Below are 20624 nucleotides of genomic sequence, written 5' to 3'. Positions count from 1 at the left end.
CTCCAGGAAAGAGTACTGGAGTGTGTAGACATTTCCTTTTCTGGACAGCCATTCCTTTCTCCAAGGGATCTTCCCGACTTAGGGATCAAACCTGGGTCTCCTGCACTGTAGGCAGATTCTTTACTGTCTGAGCCACCAGGGAAGCCAAGAGATGCAGAAGTCACAGTTAAAAGTAAGGAGGAAAATCAGGGGTGAGCATGACCTTGGGAAACATTGGAGGGGGGAATTTTGAGGAGAGAATGTTAACTGACCAAAAAGCCTAGTTAGATAAGGAGTGAAAGTGTGTAGTGGCATTGGTTAACTAACAGATCTTTGATGGCTCCAGCAAGGGTAGCTTCTTGGGGCTGATGGGGATGGAGGCAAACTGTAGTGGATTGAGGTGAGATTTGAAAGCAGGACCAGAAGTGAGAGAGACTGGAGTGAGATGGGTTAAAAGTCCAGTAAGCAAGAGAAAATGATTGTGTGAATTGGAGTGACAATAGTAGGTAGGGAAGGATTTAAGGCACAAGAAAAACATTTTTAGGGAAGAATTAATAGTTGGTGACTAGTTATGAGTAGACAAAGGAAGAAGAGTCAGATAATTTCTGAACTTCTGACTGTGTTTTTGAGCTTACTGATGTTGGAGCAAAACTATAGTAATCCATTTTTCAAAATGAGAATTAAAAAAGCACGTGGTAGTAAGTTGAAAAAACCTACAGTAAAAAGTAGGAATTCAAAATTATTATTAGTATTAATACCTATCTTCTTTAATTCAGCCTACTGAGGCAGGATGCTAAAGATGAAGACTAATTTGTTGCTTAGTCATGCAGTCCTGTCTGACTCTTTGCGACCCCACAGACACAAGCTCCTCTGTCCAGGGGATCTCTCAGGCAAGTGGATTGCCATTTCCTCCTCTAGGGGATTTTCCCGACACAGGATTGAACCCCTGTCTCCAGCTCGGCAGGATTCTTCCTAGATGAATCATCTAGGAAGCACAGATGCTGAGTCATGTCCGATTCTTTGCGACCCCATGGACTGCAGCACGTGAGCATTGAGTTGGTGATGCCATCTAACCATCTCATCCTCTGTCGCCCCCTTCTCCTTCCGCCTTCAGTCTTTCCCAGCATCAGGTGGCCAAAGTATTGGAGTTTCAGGATCAGTCCTTCCAATGAACATTCAGGACTGATCTCCTTTCTTATTGACTGGTTGGATCTCCTTGCAGTCCCAGGGACTCTCAAGAGTCTTTTCTAACACCACAGTTCAAAAGCATCAATTCTTTGGTGCTCAGCTTTCTTTATAGTCCAACTCTCACATCCAAATATGACTACTGGAAAAACCATAGCTTTGGCTACACGGACCTTTGTTGGCAAAGCAATGTCTCTGCTTTGTAATATGCTCTCTAGGTTGGTCATAATTTTTCTTCCAAGGAGCAAGCGTCTTTTAATTTCATGGGTGCAGTCACCATCTGCAGTGACTTTGGAGCCCCCCCAAAATAAAATCTCTCCCTGTTTCCATTGTTTCTCCATCTATTTGCCATGAAGTGATGGGACCGGATGCCATGATCTTAGTTTTCCAAATGTTGAGCTTTAAGCCAACTTTTTCACTCTCCTCTTTCACTTTCATCAAAAGGCTCTTTAGTTCTTCTTCACTTTCTGCCATAAGGGTGGTATCATCTGCATATCTGAGGTTATTGATATTCCTCCTGGCACTCTTGATTCCAGCTTGTGCTTCATCCAGCCCAGCATTTCGCATGATGTACTCTGCATATAAGTTAAATAAGTAGGGTGACAATATACAGCCTTGACGTACTCCTTTCTCAATTTGGGACCTGTCTGTTGTTTCATGTCCAGTTCTAACTGTTGCTTCTTGACCTGCATACGGATTTCTCAGGAGGCAGCTCAGGTGATCTGGTATTCCCATCTCTTTCAGAATTTTCTACAGTTTGTGGTGCGCCACACAGTCAAAGGTTTTGGCATAGTCAATAAAGCAGAATTAGATGTTTTTCTGGAACTCTCTTGCTTTTTCAATGATCCAGCAGATGTTGGCAATTTGATCTCTGGTTCCTCTACCTTTTCTAAACCTAGCTTGAACATCTGGAAGTTCACGGTTCACGTACTGTTGAAACCTGACTTGGAAAATTTTAGCATTACTTTGCTAGCATGTGAGATGAGTGTAATTGTGTGGTAGTTTGAGCATTCTTTGGCATTGCCTTTCTTTCGGATTGGAATGAAAACTGACCTTTTCCACTCCCGTGACCACTGCTGAGTTTTCCAAATTTGCTGGCATATTGAGTGCAGCACTTTCACAGATCATCTTTTAGGATTTGAAATAGCTCAACTGGAATTCCATCACCTCCACATGCTTTGTTCGTAGTGATGCTTCCTAATAAGATCCACTTGACTTCACCTTGCAGGATGTCTGGCTCTAGGTGAATGATCACACCATCGTGATTATCTGGGTCATGAAGATTGTTTTCGTATAGTTCTCCTGTGTATTCTCGCCACCTCTTCTTAAATATCTTCTGCTTCTGTTAGGTCCATACCATTTCTGTCCTTTATTGAGCCCATCTTTGCATGAAATGTTCCCTTGGTATCTCTAATTTTCTTGAAGAGAGCTCTAGTCTTTCCCATTTTATTGTTTTTCTCTATTTCTTTGCATTGATAACTGAGGAAAGCTTCCTTATCTCTCCTTGCTATCCTTTGGAACTCGGCATTCAAATATATATATCTTTGCATAATCAACATACCACATGTAAACTGTATACATGTTTTTCATGTAATTGACACATGATTTGATACACTTAAGTACTGCAAAATGATTACCAGTATTAGATTCCCAGCACTTATTCACCTTATAACTGGGAGTTTGTACCCTTTGACCAATATCTCCAGATTTCCCCCACCTCCCAGACCCTGGTAACCACCATTTTACTCTCTGTTTCTTTTAGTTTGGCCTTTTAAAATTCCACATATAAATAAGACCACACAGTATTTGTCTTTCTCTGTTTGATTTAGTTCACTTAGCATAATGCCTTTCAGGTTAATCCCTGATGGCAAGATTTCCTTCCTTCTCATTGCTGAATAGTATGCCATGTTATCTATATACCACATTGTGTTTAGCCATTCATCCATACAGGGACACTATTGCAAATGATATTATAATGAATATGTGCGTGTAGATTTTGCTTCAAGACCTTGACTTCACTTCCTTTGGTTTTATACCCAGGAGTGGGTGTTGCTGAGCCCTATGATAGTTGTATTTTTAATTTTTTGAGGAGCATCTATGCTGTTTTCTGTACTACTTTCACCAATTTACATTCCAACCTAAAATGCACAAGAGTTTCCCTATCTCCATATTCTTGCCAAGAAGTATCTCTTGTCTTTATATATATGTATATATTTATTTATTTTTGGCTGTGCTGTGTCTTCACTGCTTTGCGCGGGCTTTCTCTCGTGGTGTGCAGGGGCTACTCCTCATTGCCATGCACTGGCTTCAATAGTCGGAGCGCGTGGGCTCAGTAGTTGTGATGTGGGGACTCCATGGGCTTCAGTAGTTGTAGCACACAGGTTCATTAGTTCTAGCTCATGGGCCCTAGAGTGCTCAGTAGCTGTGGCGCAGGGGCTTAGTTGCTCTGGGGCATGTGGAATCTTCCCAGATCCAGGACCGAACCTGTGACCTATGCATAGGCAGGCAGATTCTTATCCACCGAAGTCCAAATATCTCTTATCTTTTTGATGATAACCATTCTAACAATGTGGCTTTATTTCACTGTGGTTTTGATTTGCATTTCTTTGATGATTAGTGGTATTGAGAATCTTTTCAAGCACCTATTGGTCATTTGGATGTTTTCTTTGAAAAAGCACTATGTTCCTCTGCACATTTTCAAATTGGATTAATTGGATTGTCTACTTTGTAACCTCTGAGTTGTAAGAGTTCCTTATATATTTTAATTTATTAACCCCTTATAAGAGAAACAATTTGAAGTGTTTTCTCTCATTCCAAACACTGCCTTTTCATTTTGATTCTTCTGCCAAGGGTTTTTAGTTTGATGTGGGCCCACTTATTTACTTTTGTTTCTGTTGTTTGTGCTTTTCGAATCACATCCAAAAAAACCATTGCCATCAAGCTTTCACTCTGTTTCCTTCTAGGTCTTACGGTTTCAGGTTTTATGTTTAAGTTTTTAATCCATGGAATACAAGTTTAAAAAATCAAAGTGAGTTACTGTGAGCTCAAACAGGAGCTTCAAAGAAGTTGGGGTGAAGGAGACTCCAGAGTTCTCTTCAGAGAAGGAACAGAAAGTGGTAACTAGGACATTTTTCAGGCTAGATTCAGTACCTGTGGTAGAGGCTGCACGCTTTTAGAATGGCCAAGGCCTGGTCTGTGACACAGTTTTATAGAATTCAGAAAAATAGGACTTAGGCTGTATGTTTCTGCTGCTTGAAAGGCTTTACATTCAGGTTCTGAGCTTTGTTGGCTGTCTCCAAAGTAATTATTGTTTGTTGGGATTTTGCTTCTATTGCGGGGTGGGGGAGGCTTTGCTTTTGTTTACTTGGTAGAAGTTGTACACCCAGGGAGGCAAAAAAAGAAGTAACAAAAATCCCCATTCCCTGTGAAGTTAAGACGAGGACAGCGACGCCTTAACATCCCTCAGTTTGCCTCTTCTGCTCAAGACACAGTTCTCATCAGCACTAAGAGCGAACCCTGTACGGTCCGCAGAGTTGCGCTCCAGTCCGGAGGCGGAACCCCAGGAAACCCCGCCTCCCAAGCCCAATCCCAGCTCTCCGCCGGCGGACAGGAAGCGGCGGCGGGCCTAGCAGCCCGGGAACCGGCCCCAGTGCGCATGCGCGCGGCCCTGGGGCGCCTGGGGGAGGGGGAGGGGCGGGAGGAAGGGGTGCGGCTCCGCCTGCCCGTTGGGCGCCGGCTGGTCACGTGGTAAGGAAGGAGGCGGAGGTCCCGGGCTCGGGGGAGGGAGGTAGAGAAGAGGGAAGGAGCGAGGGAAGGAAAGCGGGGAAGGGAGGAAGGAAACGAACGAGGGGGAGGGAGGTCCCTGTTTTGGAGGTGCTGGGAGCTTTGCCGGCCCCTGAAGTGGGGCGAGAGGGAGGTGTTTCGCCGTTTCTCCTGCCCGGGGAGGTCCCGGCTTCCCGTGTAGGCTCCGGACCAAGCCCCTTCAGCTTCTCCCTCCGGTTCGATGTGCTGCTGTTAACCCGTGAGGAGGCGGCGGCGGCGGCGGCGGCGGCGGCGGAAGATGGTGTTGCTGAGAGTGTTATTTCTGCTCCTCTCCTGGGTTCCGGGGCTGGGAGGTGAGGCACGACCCCCAGTGCCGGGGGCGCCGTGAGCTCGGCGGACCGCGCGGCGGCAGCGGCGGCCGGGCCGAGCGGAGCCCAGTCGCGCCGTGCGGCGGGTGCGTCAGTCAGCCCGGCCGGCCGGCGGCGCCACTCGGGCGCGTAGTGCTCCCCACTCCCTATTGTCCCCCGCGCCCCGACCGCGTTCCCTTCCGTGGCGGGCCGAGGACGCTCTGAATCTCCGGCGAGGCCTTTCCCGCCCCCTGCCGCCCCAGCAGCAGGGGAGGCTGGGGTCGCTTGCCAGAGAAGCAAAGTCGGGAGGTCCGGTGGCCAAGCGAGAGCCGTGGGGCTCAGGCTGGTGGCACCGTCACTCCAGCGGGCTTGCCGGGCGACGGGGCGGGCAGCTGCCACGGGGTCGGTGATCTTTGCCAGTCTGGTCCAGCACTCACCCTCCTTACCCTTTTGCCCCAGCCCCTGCCCGTGGCGAATTCCGGAGTCCCCTCCGCCGCGAAGAATCACCGCGCAGGCTCGTGGGAAGTTGCGATTGTATTGTTCTTTACCGGGCGCGGCGATCCAGACCGACCCGGTTCTGCGGAGGGGTCGCCGGAGGAGGTGTAACAGTGGTCTCCGGCTGGTCTAGAGCCGGGCGGCTACGGCTCTCCAGAGTGCCCCGCCTCTGTCCGACTGTTCCGAGAAGATTAGCAGGAGGGTGTGTTTCTGCTCTGTGAAAACATTCTGTTGCCCGGGGGAAAGGGTTTCGTGGAGAGAAAGCTAAGTCGTTTCGGGATGTTCTTTGGTCTGTAGGCTGCTTTGCGTCTTTCAGAGGGACGGTCCCTCGTGACCTAACTTGGAAGAGTTTTCTTCAACCCTCAGGTGGAATAGACATATAGTGTAATTAATGGATTGTCAAAACAGTGGCAACCCTCCACCACCCCACCTCCCCACGTTGGAGTTAAAGTGTGCTAAAGCGTATAATTTCTTGATGACTCCGGTTTTGAAGACTTTTTTTGTTTCCAGTGTAACCCAGGACCAACTGCATCATTTTATTCTTGTGTGAAGTGCTTTATTTTTGGTTAACTTTTTCACTTCCCACCGTAGTAAACTTAAAGACTTTAAAGTATGTTTAAAAGAATTGGATTGGAATTTTTTCGGGGTGTTTTGGATGAGTATAGATTCATTTGATAATTTAGAATATGTCTGAATATTTCATGTAGTGGATTGTTTTTGTTCTTTTCCCTGACTTAGGACTGCATAGCCTAGCATATTTTTTGTTCCGTCTTTTACTTAGTCTGAGGATGCTTTGTAGGTTGACTTCTGTTGCAGTTTGTAGTGTTCATTTTCTAGAGAAACATTTTAGATTAGGAGCTTCTAGTAGATGTTTAGTTTGAAATATCTATGCTGGATAACCTCTATAAGGGCCTTTGTTTTTACATTTGTATTTATGTTCTAAATGTGACTTCCAGCACATTTCTGTTTTCGCTTTTTGTTAGATGCTGATTTCTATGAGGTAGTAAAAAGTAAGGCATCCACATGAGGCAGTTTAAACTACTGATTAGTAGTATGTAAAATGTCCTTTGTTTTTAAAGAGTTAAACAGTAAGAATAGACACTGGTCTATTCTGTTGGTTGAAGAAAAAGTATAAATTGACAGCGTAATCTTTGCGGACTAAGACCCTTTTTAAACAAAGATTTTCTAAATTCAGAACTCTGGAGTCATTTATAAAGTATCGTTTTTCATTAAACATTGGTTAAAAGGCTGCTTACTTTTTGATGTTTGTTTTAAGCAGATTTTTTTTTTTAAAAAGCCACTGAGAAATCTTTAATTTCAAAATTAACATCAAGATTGTAGTTTTGGGGTACCTGGAGATATTTGTAATGTATTTTTATCCACACATCTGAGCTATTTATGGTCGTTTGTAAGAAGTTTATCTAAGGATGATATGAGAATAGAATGCATTCAGACTCTCCTATGAGAGAATGAATACACGTTTGTGTAGATTAGGACAAGCTATAGTAGAAATGTGGATTTAACTTTAAAGTATAAGTCGTTTTAGATACTTAATAATCGTTTTTAGTTGCTTCCGCTTTGTGATTTGTCAATCCTGTTTTGCATTAGTTTTATCTTGCTCTTAGTGTGATGGTGGGAAGCTAGAAAAGAGAATGTGTTTAGAATCTTGAAACTAAACTTTCCCAATGCTGTCCGTTTCTCACACATGTCCACCCTGTGTTCTGTTTGTAGGAAGATGCACGACTGAGCGACTGAACTGACTGACTGACTGACCATGAATTTTCTAGAGCTTAGCATCTGTATAGACATGTACTCAAATATATGAATAAAATGCTTTATTATATGCAACCACATTAGAAATTTATTAGAACTATTCTGATTATATATAGCCCAAAGAATTTTTATGTATATGTGAATTGTACTTTTTAACACAAATATATTGGTGAGTTGATATTTTTTCTTTCTCTTTAAAAAAGTTGGTGTGTTTGAGAGGTCCAAAGGTATTTCAGCGGTAGTAGTAAAATCAATCCCCTGTTTTTGTTTAATGAAATCATACTTTAAATGAACTCTTAGAGTATGATTTTTTTTTTTCTTTGTGCTGTCTGGGCTTGTGGGGATTTTAGTTTCCCAACCAGGGATCAAATCCAAGCTGAGAACATGGAGTCCTAACCACTGGACAACCAGGGAATTCCTGACATGTTTCTTATATTAAAAAGTCTGGTGTAGATGCTTTGCTTTGTTGCATGCTTCTTAAAGAAATAAGTTTTCTGGAAGTTGGGCCAAAAGTATGAAAAGTATAAAAGTTTAAGCTTAAATTATTTCTCACTTCTACCTGCAAGTCAGAGTCTATGAATTTAATAAAATGGACAGACTTTTGGTCTTTATCTTTAAGGAGCTGCGACTCTTCATCTTTTTAATCTTGATATTGATAGTCCAGCTAACTGTACTATCTTGAGAAGACCCATTTCAAGCCATTAGTTAGCAGTATCTTTTCTGTGTGTGTAAGGACCTCTTTGAGTAGCAAAGAACTGGGCATGGCAAGCACCCCTCTCTTTTGCTCTCATTTTTATAACTTGTTTAACATCTTCCAGGGTGTTTATTATCTAATATCTTTTAAATTATCTTACAGACTTGCAGGGTGGAGCAGGGAGAGTAAGGGACATTTTTGTAATGTCTGCTGTATTTCTGATACTGTGTTAGAAGTTTCACTTTCCAACTTGTATGAGAGAGTGGTGACATTCTATATTTGAAGAAACAGGCTTGAAGAAATATTTTTTCTGACATTGTCCACCTGCTCAGTGGTGAATTAGACAGTCAAACCCAAGCCAGTTTGACCTAAACCTGAACTTTTCACCTATTGCCCCCTCATGCCTTTTTGAAAGCAGTTTTAACATGTTAGTTCAACGGTGTTCTCTGGACTGAATCACCTTAGAGATGTGTTTTGTTTGATTTGCAGTGTCTTTAAGTTTCAAGTGCTGATGAACTTTGAAAAATTGGGAAACTTCTTTTAAAAATTTCTTCTTCTCTTTGGTTAAAATTTACTGACTGTGCTGGGTCTTAATTGCGGCATGTGGGATCCTTAGTTGCAGCATATGGGATCTAGTTCCCTGACCAGGGATCGAACCCAGGCTTCCTGAACTGGGACATGGAGTCTTAGCCTCTGGACCACCAGGGAAGTCCCAAATTGGGAAATTTCTGAGTGAAGTTTATGGATTTCTGTATTTTGAGAGGAAGGCTTGAAAATCCTGTTAACTGCTCAGAAATATTACTATTGTCTAGAGCAGAGCAGCAGCTGTTCCCCTCTTTAAACTGGGCTTGGGAATCAGCGTGATTCCCTTCAATCTGGCTGGCTGTATGTATGCTTAGCCTGCTGCACTCATTTTTGTTACTCGCCTCAGTCCTTGTAGGTATGTTATTTGCATCTTTGCTTCAATTTCATCTTGCAAACATGACAGCAACATTTATTTGGTTGTGCTGTGTGAAATGTGGGATCTTAGTCCCCCAACCAAGGATCAAACCCATGCCCCTTGCAGTCCCGACAGCAACCTTAAAATTATTTCTTTTGGATTGAGACCTCTTATTCAACTTTTATTATATTGTTTATAATATTGATTTTTCTGTGGTCCTAGAAATTTGCTAATAAAAACTGTGGCATACACAATACTTTTTATCTGGCATTAGGGTATTAGATATTTTACAAAATTCTTATGTTCATAATAGTAACAATTTGAAGGTCTTAAATAATGATAGTTACAATTTTTCTACATCTCTTTATCTCAGTGAGGAAATAAGAAACTACTTCTTTTTCTGCTGGGATGGGACTCAGAAAAAAATTGGTTGAGAGTCCTGTAGATAACTTAGAAGTTTTTATAAAACACATTTACTGTGCCCCTTTTAAAGGGGCTGGATTTAATCTTTTCTTAAATGATTGAGATTTAGTATAAGAACAGCTTACTGTTTTGGGCTAAACTTAGTTTGGTTGTCAATTTTTTTACAAGGGAAAGGGAGCAACGTTAAGGATAAATGGAATAATCCTACCATTTAGAGTCTTGTGAAGGTAGTAACACTGCCACATAGCAGTGTGAAGGCTTTGCCTTAGGACTAGTGGGGACAATTCTGTCCTAGCTAGGTTGCAGAAACAGCAGTACTGAGAACAGTTCTCAGGGAGTGTAGATTCCCTTTGATATTGGGTGATTCCATTCTGAAGCTACTATAGCTCCAACTAAACAATGTGAGAACATGTACAATAAGAACATTGTTGTTTAGTCATCAGTGTTTATTGTATGTCTGTGGCTAGTAGGAGTCATGAAGGCACAGTCTTGAGTGAGAGGAGAGGTAAAAAGCATTGAGCTCGCCAGAGTAGACATAAATGTCAAGGTATAAAAATAAGAGTTCCAATTATGTACTGTAGTTGAAATGAGAATTTATTAAGCTGGAGGGACATCAACCAGTTGAAGAGAGCTTTTTGAGATAAAGCAAATATTATAAGGTGTAGTAAGATAACATGTAGGTTTACTTGCCTAGAATGGAGAGTTTACGGTAGGAAATAAGGAGAAATGCTAACTTGAGCCATGATGACTGGAACTCTCATTTTTCATATAATAGGCTATGGTAACTATAGCGTATTGTGGACTTTTAGTTGGTTGAGCAGTTGGGAATTTGGTTGGTTGAGTCAACCAATATTGTGGAATTTTGGTTAGTTGAACCAACAAAGGTCTGTTGAGTCAAAGCTATGGTTTTTCCAGTAGTCATGTATGGATGTGAGAGTTGGACTATAAAGAAAGCTGAGCGCTGAAGAATTGATGCTTTTGAACTGTGGTGTTGGGAGAAGACTCTTGAGAGTCCCTTGGACTGCAAGGAGATCCAACCAATCAATCCTAAAGGAAATCAGTCCTGAATATTCATTGGAAGGACTGATGCTGAAACTGAAGATCCAATACTTTGGCCACCTGATGAGAAGAACTGACTCACTGGAAAAGACCCTGATGCTGGGAAAGATTGAAGGCAGGAGGAGAAGGGGATGACAGAAGATGAGATGGTTGGAAGGCATCACCAACTCCATGGACATGAGTCTGTGCAAGCTCCGAGAGTCTTGGTGATGGACAGGGAAGCCTGGGGTGCTGCAGTCCATGGAGTTGCAAAGAGTCGAACACCAATGAGGGACTGAACTGAACTGAGCAGTTGGGATATGATACAATAAGGAATAAGTTAGCTACTTGATGAACTGGGTAATTGAGTCCTGGATTGGGGTAGTGATTGTAGAAATAAACAAGAGTACACAAGAAATCATATGGAAGAATAACTGGTAAAACTTGTCAGATGTTTAATGCAAAGATACCACAATTTATTGAGGGCTCACTCTGTGTTGAATTTGGACCTTAGAGGCTGTTGTATTGGAGACAGAGTAGTTTTATAAAGCTTTGAGGACCTCAGACTTTGTAATTGAAAAATGTCTAAGATTTTGAATCTAGATTGAAGGTTCAAAGTTGGAATGTGTGTTAGAGTTGAATTTTATCTGACTTGTATGCTAATACTTTTGTTGCTAAGTTGCTTCAGTTGTATCTGACTCTTTGAGACCCAATGGACTGTAGCCCACCAGGCTCCTCTGTCCATGGGATTCTCCAGGCAAGAATACTGGCACATGTTGCCATTTCCTTCTCCAGGGGATCTTCCCAGCCCAAGGATGGAGCCTCTCTCTTTTGCGGCTCCTGCATTGCAGGTGGATTCTTTACTACTGAGCTGCCAGGGAAGCAATGCTTTTGTTGAATGTTAGCTAAAACTTTGCACAGTCCTTCAACAGTTTGTGGCTAGTCATTTAGGAAGCAGTCTTCCCTGGTGGCACAGTGGTAAAGAATCTGCCTGCAGTGCAGGAGATGTGGGCTTGATCTCTGGTTTGGAAAGATCCCCTGGAGAGGGAAATGGCATTCCTTCTCCGCATTCATTCCAGTATTCTGGTCCAGAAATCCTATGGCCAGAGGAGCCTGGCGGGCTACAGTCCTTGGGGTCACAAGAGTAGGACATGACTTAGCAACTAAAACAAAACGAAAACTTAGGAAGCATTGTTCCTGATAGTTAGGAGATAGAATTTTGGTGAATTTGAGGTGGAGGGGATAGGTTAGATTTAAAGATACATAAATTGGAATTAGACTCTTCAGTTCAAGAATATGCTTGATACTTTTGGTTATATGTGAATTGTGAAATTTCAGACACAAATTGGGGAAAATAATGTGATTTCTGTACTTGAGCCAAGTGTACAAATATGATTTGTGGAGCAGAATTTTCTTTCCATTTATCTTTGTTTGCATTAATGATTGAAAGGGATATGCACATACACAGACACACATATATATTTAACAGCTTTGAACTTTGGATTTAGTTTTCAAAAGAATACAGGTAGAACCCTATACTTTTTTTTTTTTTTAATACTTTTTAATTGGGTGTAATATAATTTGCTTTTTTTCCTAAGAATTAAGTGGGATAAATTTGTAAAATTGCTGAAGAGATTGTAAAGTGCTGTGCAAAATTATTAAAAATATGTTGTTTCCAAGCCTAATTTCATTTGGAATCTATTAGTTACAGAATATAGTTAAATAAATGTATTTATAGAAGTTGAAATACTAGAACATCATTACCACACATTAAGAAATAGAATTTAAGAAATCCTTAATTTCCTCTTGAACACAATTCTGTCACTTAATCATTGAATCTTTTAAAATGTCTGTTCTGAATTTACATCATAGTATTTATGATGTAAATACTATGAAAAATATTTGAAAAATTTGAAAAATTTTCAAATTTTGAAAAATTAATGTGTAGTTGAAATGTATATGCAAAGCAGACATAAAAATATCTGTAAGTCTAGAGATAGTTTTGGTTGTCACAACTTGAGGGATGCTTGCTGGTATCTATCTAATGGGTAGAGGCCAGAGATACTGTGAAACATCTTAACAATTCATAGGGCAGCTACCCGCCCCCCCCCCCCCCCGCCCAACACAGAATTATCTGGCCAAAGTGTCAGAAGGACTGAGGTTGAGAAACCCTGCTCTGTCTAGCACGAGTTTTCCACCATTGTCATCATCCTTTTTTGTTGTTATTTCTGATAGCTTGCTGTCTTAATTGATTACAAGTCACTTAAGCATCCCATACTCTTATCCTGTTGAAGCCTTCATCTTGGAGTGCTCTGTGCACTGCAGTTAGAAAATTTTTTTCCCCAGTATTGCCCATTCTTCCTTCAGCTTTGAATTTATATTTGATTTGGTTAATTTATAAGAGTGATTAAATGACTGATAGCCCGTAAGGATTATCTGAAAACCAAACCAGTTTCTTGTTAACCTAGAAAAGCCATGGATTAGCTGGATTTTAGTTTCTGTGGTGAAAGATACTTTGACCAGCAGTTTACTCTGCAAATCTCTCTTCAGAATTAGTTTTACTCAGCTTTACCTTTTCACAATTTATTTTCTTTAGAATTTTAACTCATAGTAAGTCCTCAAAGACCTTTATGTCTTTTTCATAACTCCATCCTTCCCTACCATTATTGTCATTGGTAACATCTTTGGCTGAATTGTTTTATTTACACATCAGATTTCCTGGAAGGAGGCAGAGGCAGATGGTTTGGGGTATAATATGGGGGAAGGGCGAGGTAATGAGAGTAGATTTAGGATAAGGTGCGAAGTGTGGGGTAGATGTATGTCAACATGGGGTGGTAGTTGGAGCCATTTTGTGTGTGTGTGTGTGTGTGTGTGCACGTGCACGTGCATGTGCGTGGTGGGCCAAAAGTCATAGTCCCTTGTCTGTACTTATGTTTGCACTTGACGGTGTAAAGGTGTTTCCTTAATCTAAATTATGTGCATGTTTCCACTTTTGGAATTTTAAGTATTTCATAAGTGGTTGAAATTTAATACATTTGTTAGGTTTTAGCTATTGATATTTCATATTTTTGTGGTTGATTTACTTTAAAATTTATAGTTTATAATTTCACTTTGAGCCAGCTAGCTTTACTATTTTTAATTCTTAGAGACCAGCTTATCTGAAAAAGTGTGTATATTGTAATATGCTTACAATTCAGACATACTCTCCTGTCTTGAGCTTTCACTTATAACTGTTAGGGATGGATAGTTATAGAAAATGATTTGACTGGTTTCTAATGAAGAAGCAGGTACTGTGGCTTAAGTTTGAAGTCACATTGTAGAAGTAACTTTTCTAAGACTGTAGTAAAGAAACTTAAGTATATTTCTGAAATAGAGGACGTTATAGTTCTTGAAGTCTACCTTTGTCATACAAGAGAACAGATTGTTAATGGTATTTAGTACTTCAAGATCAGAGTGATTATATATCAAGTCTAAGAAGCATTGGTCAATGTACTGTGATGCCTAAGACACAGCTGATGACTCAAGTTCCTTAGGAAGGAAGCACACTTGATAGTTGGGGAAAAATGCTCTTGGTGCCTAATTTTAAAATTACACAAATGAAAAGTCTGTAGAAAACAACTTGATTACAAGTAATTTTTCTGATGAATGGAAGTGTGCCAGCCTTAGCTTATTCTTACACATCCTCTCATTTATTGAAATTGAGTTTTTCTGTAAATAGGGAGATGTGTAATGTCAAAAGATTTTTACAGATTTTCTTCCTCCATTCTTAGCATTGTCATCTTTGTTTGATAAAAATAGGAAAAAAATTATTTCCTTATATAATATTGCTACCCCACACAAAGATGATACCCACCATCTGTAAGATATACTCTGATTATATTTTCCTTCTGACATTGTTGAAATTTTCATTCTGTTTTTCTTTTCCCCCCTGTTCTTATATTTAATTTGATGAGAACAGAAGATTGTAGGTTTTGGACTCAGGAGTTGGGAAGGAAGCTTTTGTTTGCAAAGCATTCCTGCCAACGTGTGGAATAAGGAAAATAATCATAGTGGTTAGTGTTTATGGTGTACTTATTTTATTCCAGGTATGATTTTAGGGAATTTTTTGTATTAACTCAGTCTTCACAACATTGACATAAGATTCTGTTGTTCTTTTTTTTTTTGATTCTGTTGTTCTTATTTCAGAAAAGAGGTAACGGGATCAGGGAGGGTAACCTATTCAAGGTCACAAAGCCCTATAGCTACTAATTGTGGAAGCCAGGACTTGAATATAGTCAGTCTGGCTCCAGAATTCATACTCTCAAAGACTTTACTGCCTCTAAAAAACACATACTTTAAAAAGTGTTATAAAATACATTAAAAGTATATAAAATATATAAATATATATGTATTATATATACTAATTTTTAATATAAGAATAAAAAGTAATATAAAAGGTATAATGAGGTTGTTAGATTTTGCCTTTGTATGAAGATTGATTACCATCAGCGCATAACTCAGGCTCTTTATGCTTAGTATTTGAGTCATTTGATTTTTGGTCAGTCAAGTTCTTTTAAAGTTTTTTTTTTTTTTTGACATTAAAAAATATTTACAATTAAGATGAGAGAAGCACCTCAGAGAACATTTTATGCACAGTACCATTTCAGTTTTGTCACAGATAAATTTATATATGTATTCCTATTTTAAGAGGTTGAGGACAGATAGTAAATCTGGATGATGAGATATAGGTTATATCTTTTTTTGTTTTTAACTTTTTTGGACATGTACACCCTACTATATTTCTTTTTATTTATTTAGTTTTGGTTGCTCTGGGTCTTTGTTGCTGTATGTGGGCTTTCTCTAGTTACAGAGAGCAGGGGGCTACTCTCTAGTTGCATTGGCGCTGGCTTCTCATTGTGGCTTCTCTTGTTGCGGAGCACAGGTTCAAGGTGCATGGGCTTTAGTAGTTGCAGCATGCAGGCTCAGTAGTTGCGACTTGCTGGCTCTTGGGCACCCGAGCTTCCCTAGTTGTGGCACAGGGGCTTATTAGCTGTTGCTCGTGGGCCCTAGAATGCAGACTCGGTAGTTGTAATGCATGGACTAGTTGCTCTGAGGCATGCGAAATCTCCCTGAACCAGTGATTGAACCTATATGTCCTGCATTGGCAGGCAGACTCTTACCTACTGCACGACCAAGGAAGTCCCCATCTTTTACAGAAGTATCTATTCCAAAACTTTTGTGATACAGAGAAAAACATTTTTTAAAGTCGAATTACCTTTAGTAAATACCAGTATCCTGGTGACTTTGAAAACACGTATAGGAAATAAAATAGTGTTCTCTGTAAAAAGGAAACAAGGTCCTTGAGCTCTCCAGTGTGGTGAGGAGACCAAGTTAGTTTTTTTCTACTTTGAACCTACTGGTCATTTTTTCTGCCATTTGTGTATGTAGGTAGTTTTTTGGTGTTGCTTTTTACTTTTTACCCAGTTTTTCTTGAAACTTAGTTATATGTTTTCTCCATCTTATAGGTCCAGTCGCATTATTCTTCTACCAGTTTTACACATAGGCGTTTGCTTGATATACTGCTAATTTCCCCCTAACTTTTTGTCTTAAAAACATGTATGTTTTCTGAAGGGTTGGAAGTATTTATAGGCCAGCTAACATTAAGATTATTAATGATTATCTTTTGCCACGTTGCTTTACCATTCTTAATATATACATTCTTTTTTTTCATTCTGAACCCCTAAAGTAAGTTGGTGCCCTTAAATACTTCAGTATGCATCTAATAAGGTTGAGGACATTACCCTTAAATAGCTGAGAAAATTGTTTTCTATTTTTTTAAGTGTTCAAATTTCCCATGGAGGTTGTAGGTACTAGGTACCAAGGAATTGTAATATGTGCTTTGTGAAGGCTGGATTTCTGGCAACCACAGCTAAGGACTAGAAAGTAAAACAGTGTTAGTCTCCTTTTCTATTTAGTAAAAAAAAAAAAAAAAGGTTAACGGTAGAGAAAGGAGACATTGACAGAATAACTGCACTTCAGGATGGGGCTATTATGTAGAAACAATGGTACAATAATGTAATCGCCTAGAGGTTATCACATTGTTATGAGCTCTTAGGCTAAAGATGTTAATAAGGAGGAACCTGGCTCTAGAAGATGTTAGAGGGGGGAAAAAATTCAGTACTGGTTCAAAAGGAAAGGTATTTGGCACCTAGATAAACTTCAGTTGTTTAGAAATTTTCCTCAGTGGAACCTTTCATTTTCCTTTCATGTTAGATTACAAACATCTTACTGTACTCTAGGTTTGATGTCTGGTAACAGATTTGTTTCTCCATTGTTAAGAACTTTACATGATGAGAACATCTTCAGTGAGTATTCCATTTATCAGAAGGGAGAGAAGGAGTTAAAGATTGCCATCCATTGAGTCCTTCCTTTTACCTTCGCTCATTCATGTTGCCCTGCTTGGGTGATATTTCAGAGTGATAAAAGAACCTCTAGTTCCGTATGCATGGACGACTGAACATTAGTATTTTTTTTTCATTGTTTGTCGTCGTTTTGTTTTTTCACTCCTAGACTTGTAGGCTATGATTCCTTTTGTACAGATCTATTCCATGTAAATAAAGGATTTAAATTAGAGGAAGAATAGTAGTCTTTTATGGGCCACAAATCACATATTAATTTAAATGGCTATAGACCTTTGGAAGAAGTAGTTCCTGTGCTGGTACTTACTGGTTGTTTTAAATAACCCCTGGAGGAGGAAAATGGCAACCCTGTCCAGTATTGTCTGAAAAATCCCATGGACAGAGGATCTTGGTGGGCTATAGTCCATGGGGTCACAGAGAGTCAGACACGACTGAGCGCTAAGCACAGCAGCACACTGCGTGATGGTGACCCCACATTTGAGTCTCTAGCCCAGGACTCTCCTCTGAATTCTGGACTCCAGTATCCCAGCTATGTCTCCAGTTAGATGTCTGGTGGGCCTCTGGAGTTAGACATGTCTGAAATCAGACCTCTGATTCCTCTCACCCACAGTCTTTTTTCCTGTAGAATTTCCCATCTCAGTAGGTGGGAGCTCTGTTCTTCAGTTGCTCAGGCCAAAAACTGAGTTATCCTTGATTCATTGTTTTCTGTTACACTCTGCTTGCAATCCTGTCAGTTCCTCCTTTAAAGTATATGCAGATTTTGACAACTTCTTATTAGCTCCACTACTACTGCCCTGATTGATACAAGTAAACACCCATTTCACTTTAATTACTGTAAAACCTGCTAACTCTTCTTCCTGTTCTCTTGTTCTCTCAGCATAGCAGTCATTGTGATCCTGTTCAGAAGCTACTTTGGCCAAAACCATCCATTGGTACTTTGTACACTTTAAAATGGTTAAAATGGTGAGTTTTATGTTATGTGAATTGTACCTCAACAAAAAATAGCAAGATTAAAAAAAAAAAAACTCCATCCAGCGGCTTATTATTTTAAGTAAAAGCCAGTGTCCTTATAGTGGCTCTTAAGGCCCTACATCATGTACATGTATGCTTATCCTGCCCCAGTGCTTCCCCATTGTTTATTTCTGCTCCTACCACACAGAGCTTTTAAGAAAAATGCCAAGCTTACTCCTGTCTCAGGGATTTTGCACTTGCCAATCCTTTTACATGGATCAGTATTCCCCGTAGATTGCTATAGTGTCAACCCTATTTCTTTTTTATTTTTTTAAAAAGTTATTTATTTTTAATTGAAGGAGAATTGCTTTACAGCATTGTATTAGTTTCTGCCATACATCAGCACAAATCAGCTGTAGGTATACATTTGTCCCCTTTTTATTTTTTAAGTAAAAAAAAAGTTACATGGTGGTGAAATGCACATAAAATCTACCAGCTTAACCATTTTTAACTGTTCAGTAGTGTTTAAGTACATTCACATTGTTATGCTTTGCTCTCTTTCTGTTGTGTTTCTGCAGATATTATGAAGTCTTCTGATTACCTCATATAAAAATACAAACCCTTACTTGGCATTCTCTATCCACTCACCCTGTGATAACAGTCTTAGAGCCGTCTGATGTTACTTACTTGTTCACAGGGAACTCTTTTTGATATCCCGTGACAAACCATAATGGAAAATAACGTGAAAAGATAGATATATAACAGTCATTTTGCTGTACAGAACAAATTAACACAACATTGTAAATCAAATATACTTCAATAAAATGAGAAAAATTTATAAACCACAAAAGTGAAATTATTACTTGTTATACTGTCTGCTGTCCTTCTCTAGGATAAAGTTTCATAAGGTCAGTAATTTTGTTTTGTTCACTTCTGTATTCCCAGCATCTAAAAACAGTGCCCTTATAGTATACAGTGCAGATAGTAAGTGCCCAATATATATGTGTTGAGTGAATAAATGAATGTTTACTGAACTAAATAATTTCATTTTTTTAATGAACTACATAAGAATTCCAAGTTTCTGTCTGGAAAAAAAAAAACTTCCAAAGCTTATAATTAATCTTTTTACTTTAATTGACTTTAAAATGGAATGAAAATACCATTTTTGTTATTGTATTGGTTTTGCTGATTATTTTTATATGCCCAGTTAATTAAAGGAATTAGTAGATTGAATGGGTTATATTTTCTTTGTAAAAACCAAATTGCTTTTTCTCAACTACTCTGTGTTTCTGTTAATATTTAAAAATATTATTAAAACACTTGGCACTTGTCATTCACTGCAAAAATTATCCTAAAAGGGGAAATGTAGAATGTCTTCATGGTTATCTGATTTTACTCAATAAAACTTGTAAACTTTGTTATGTTACTAAGATGAAACTTTAAAAATACCCTTTTCATTTTAGGGTAAGTTTAGAGTCACAGAATATTAGAGCAAGATGGAAGTTTTGTAGTCTTGGGTTGCTTACTTAACCTCTTTGTGCCTCATTTTAAGATTAATTATACTTCCCCTACAGAGTTGTTATGAAGGTGAAATGAGATAATATATGTTCATTGGTTAATTTAGCCATTATTTACTGAATTCTTACCTATTATGTACTGTCAGTTCAGTTGCTCAGTCATGTCCAACTCTTTGTGACCCCATGAATGGCAGCACGCCAGGCTTCCCTGTCCATCACCAACTCCCAGAGTCTACCCAAACCCATGTCCATTGAGTCGGTGATGCCATCCAGCCATCTCATCCTCTGTCATCCCCTTCTCCTGTCCCCAATCCTTCCCAGCATTAGGGTCTTTTCCAGTGAGTCAACTCTTTGCATGAGGTGGCCAAAGTATTGGAGTTTCAGCTTCAATATCAGTCCTTTCAATGAATACCCAGGACTGATCTCCTTTAGGATGGACTGGTTTGATCTCCTTGCAGTCCAAGGGAGTCTCAAGAGTCTTCTCCAACACCACAGTTCAAAAGCATCAATTTTTTGGTGCTCTGCTTTCTTCACCGTCCAACTCTCACATCCATACATGACCACTGGAAAAACGATAGCCTTAACTAGACGGACCTTTGTTGGCAAAGTAATGTCTCTGCTTTTTAATATGCTATCTAGGTTGGTCATAACTTCCCTTCCAAGGAGCAAGCATCTTTTAATTTCATGGCTGCAGTCACCATCTGCAGTGATTTTGGAGCCCAAGAAAATAAAAGTCTTCCACTGTTTCCACTGTTTCCCCATCTATTTGCCATGAAGTGATGGGACCAGATGCCATGATCTTAGTTTTCTGAATGTTGAGCTTTAAGCCAACTTTTTCACTCTCCTCCTTCACTTTCATCAGGAGGCTTTTTAGTTCTTCTTCACTTTCTGCCATAAGAGTGGTGTCATCTGTATATCTGAGGTTATTGATCTTTCTCCTGGCAATCTTGATTCCAGCTTGTGCTTCTTCCCAGCCCAGTGTTTCTCATGATGTACTCTGCCTATAAGTTAAATAAGCAGGGTGACAATATACAGCCTTGACGTACTCCTTTTCCTATTTGGAACCAGTCTGTTGTTCCATGTCCAGTTCTAACTGTTGCTTCCTGACCTGCATACAGGTTT

The 20624-nt window shown here is 39.8% G+C and overlaps 1 protein-coding gene and 1 long non-coding RNA gene across 2 annotated transcripts in view; both read left to right on the top strand.

Annotated features, from left to right (window-relative positions):
• Positions 1–4972: 4972 nt before the first annotated feature.
• Positions 4973–20624, top strand: part of ADAM10 (ADAM metallopeptidase domain 10) — a 136850-nt gene continuing 121198 nt past the window's right edge. Inside the window, exon 1 of the mRNA XM_061157255.1 lies at positions 4973–5279. Coding sequence (XP_061013238.1) covers positions 5225–5279 — 55 coding nt within the window. The 5' untranslated portion in view covers positions 4973–5224. The remainder of the gene's footprint in view (positions 5280–20624) is intronic.
• On the top strand, positions 5496–19325 carry LOC133066311 (uncharacterized). The gene is made up of 3 exons (XR_009695116.1): positions 5496–5970; positions 17912–17997; positions 18564–19325. It is a non-coding gene; the product is annotated as an uncharacterized LOC133066311 (long non-coding RNA).

Source organism: Dama dama, chromosome 12 (assembly GCF_033118175.1).
Source record: "Dama dama isolate Ldn47 chromosome 12, ASM3311817v1, whole genome shotgun sequence".
Lineage (NCBI taxonomy): Eukaryota > Metazoa > Chordata > Mammalia > Artiodactyla > Cervidae > Dama > Dama dama.
The sequence above is the reverse complement of the archived record's forward strand: the minus strand, read 5'-3'. Positions and strand labels throughout refer to the sequence as shown.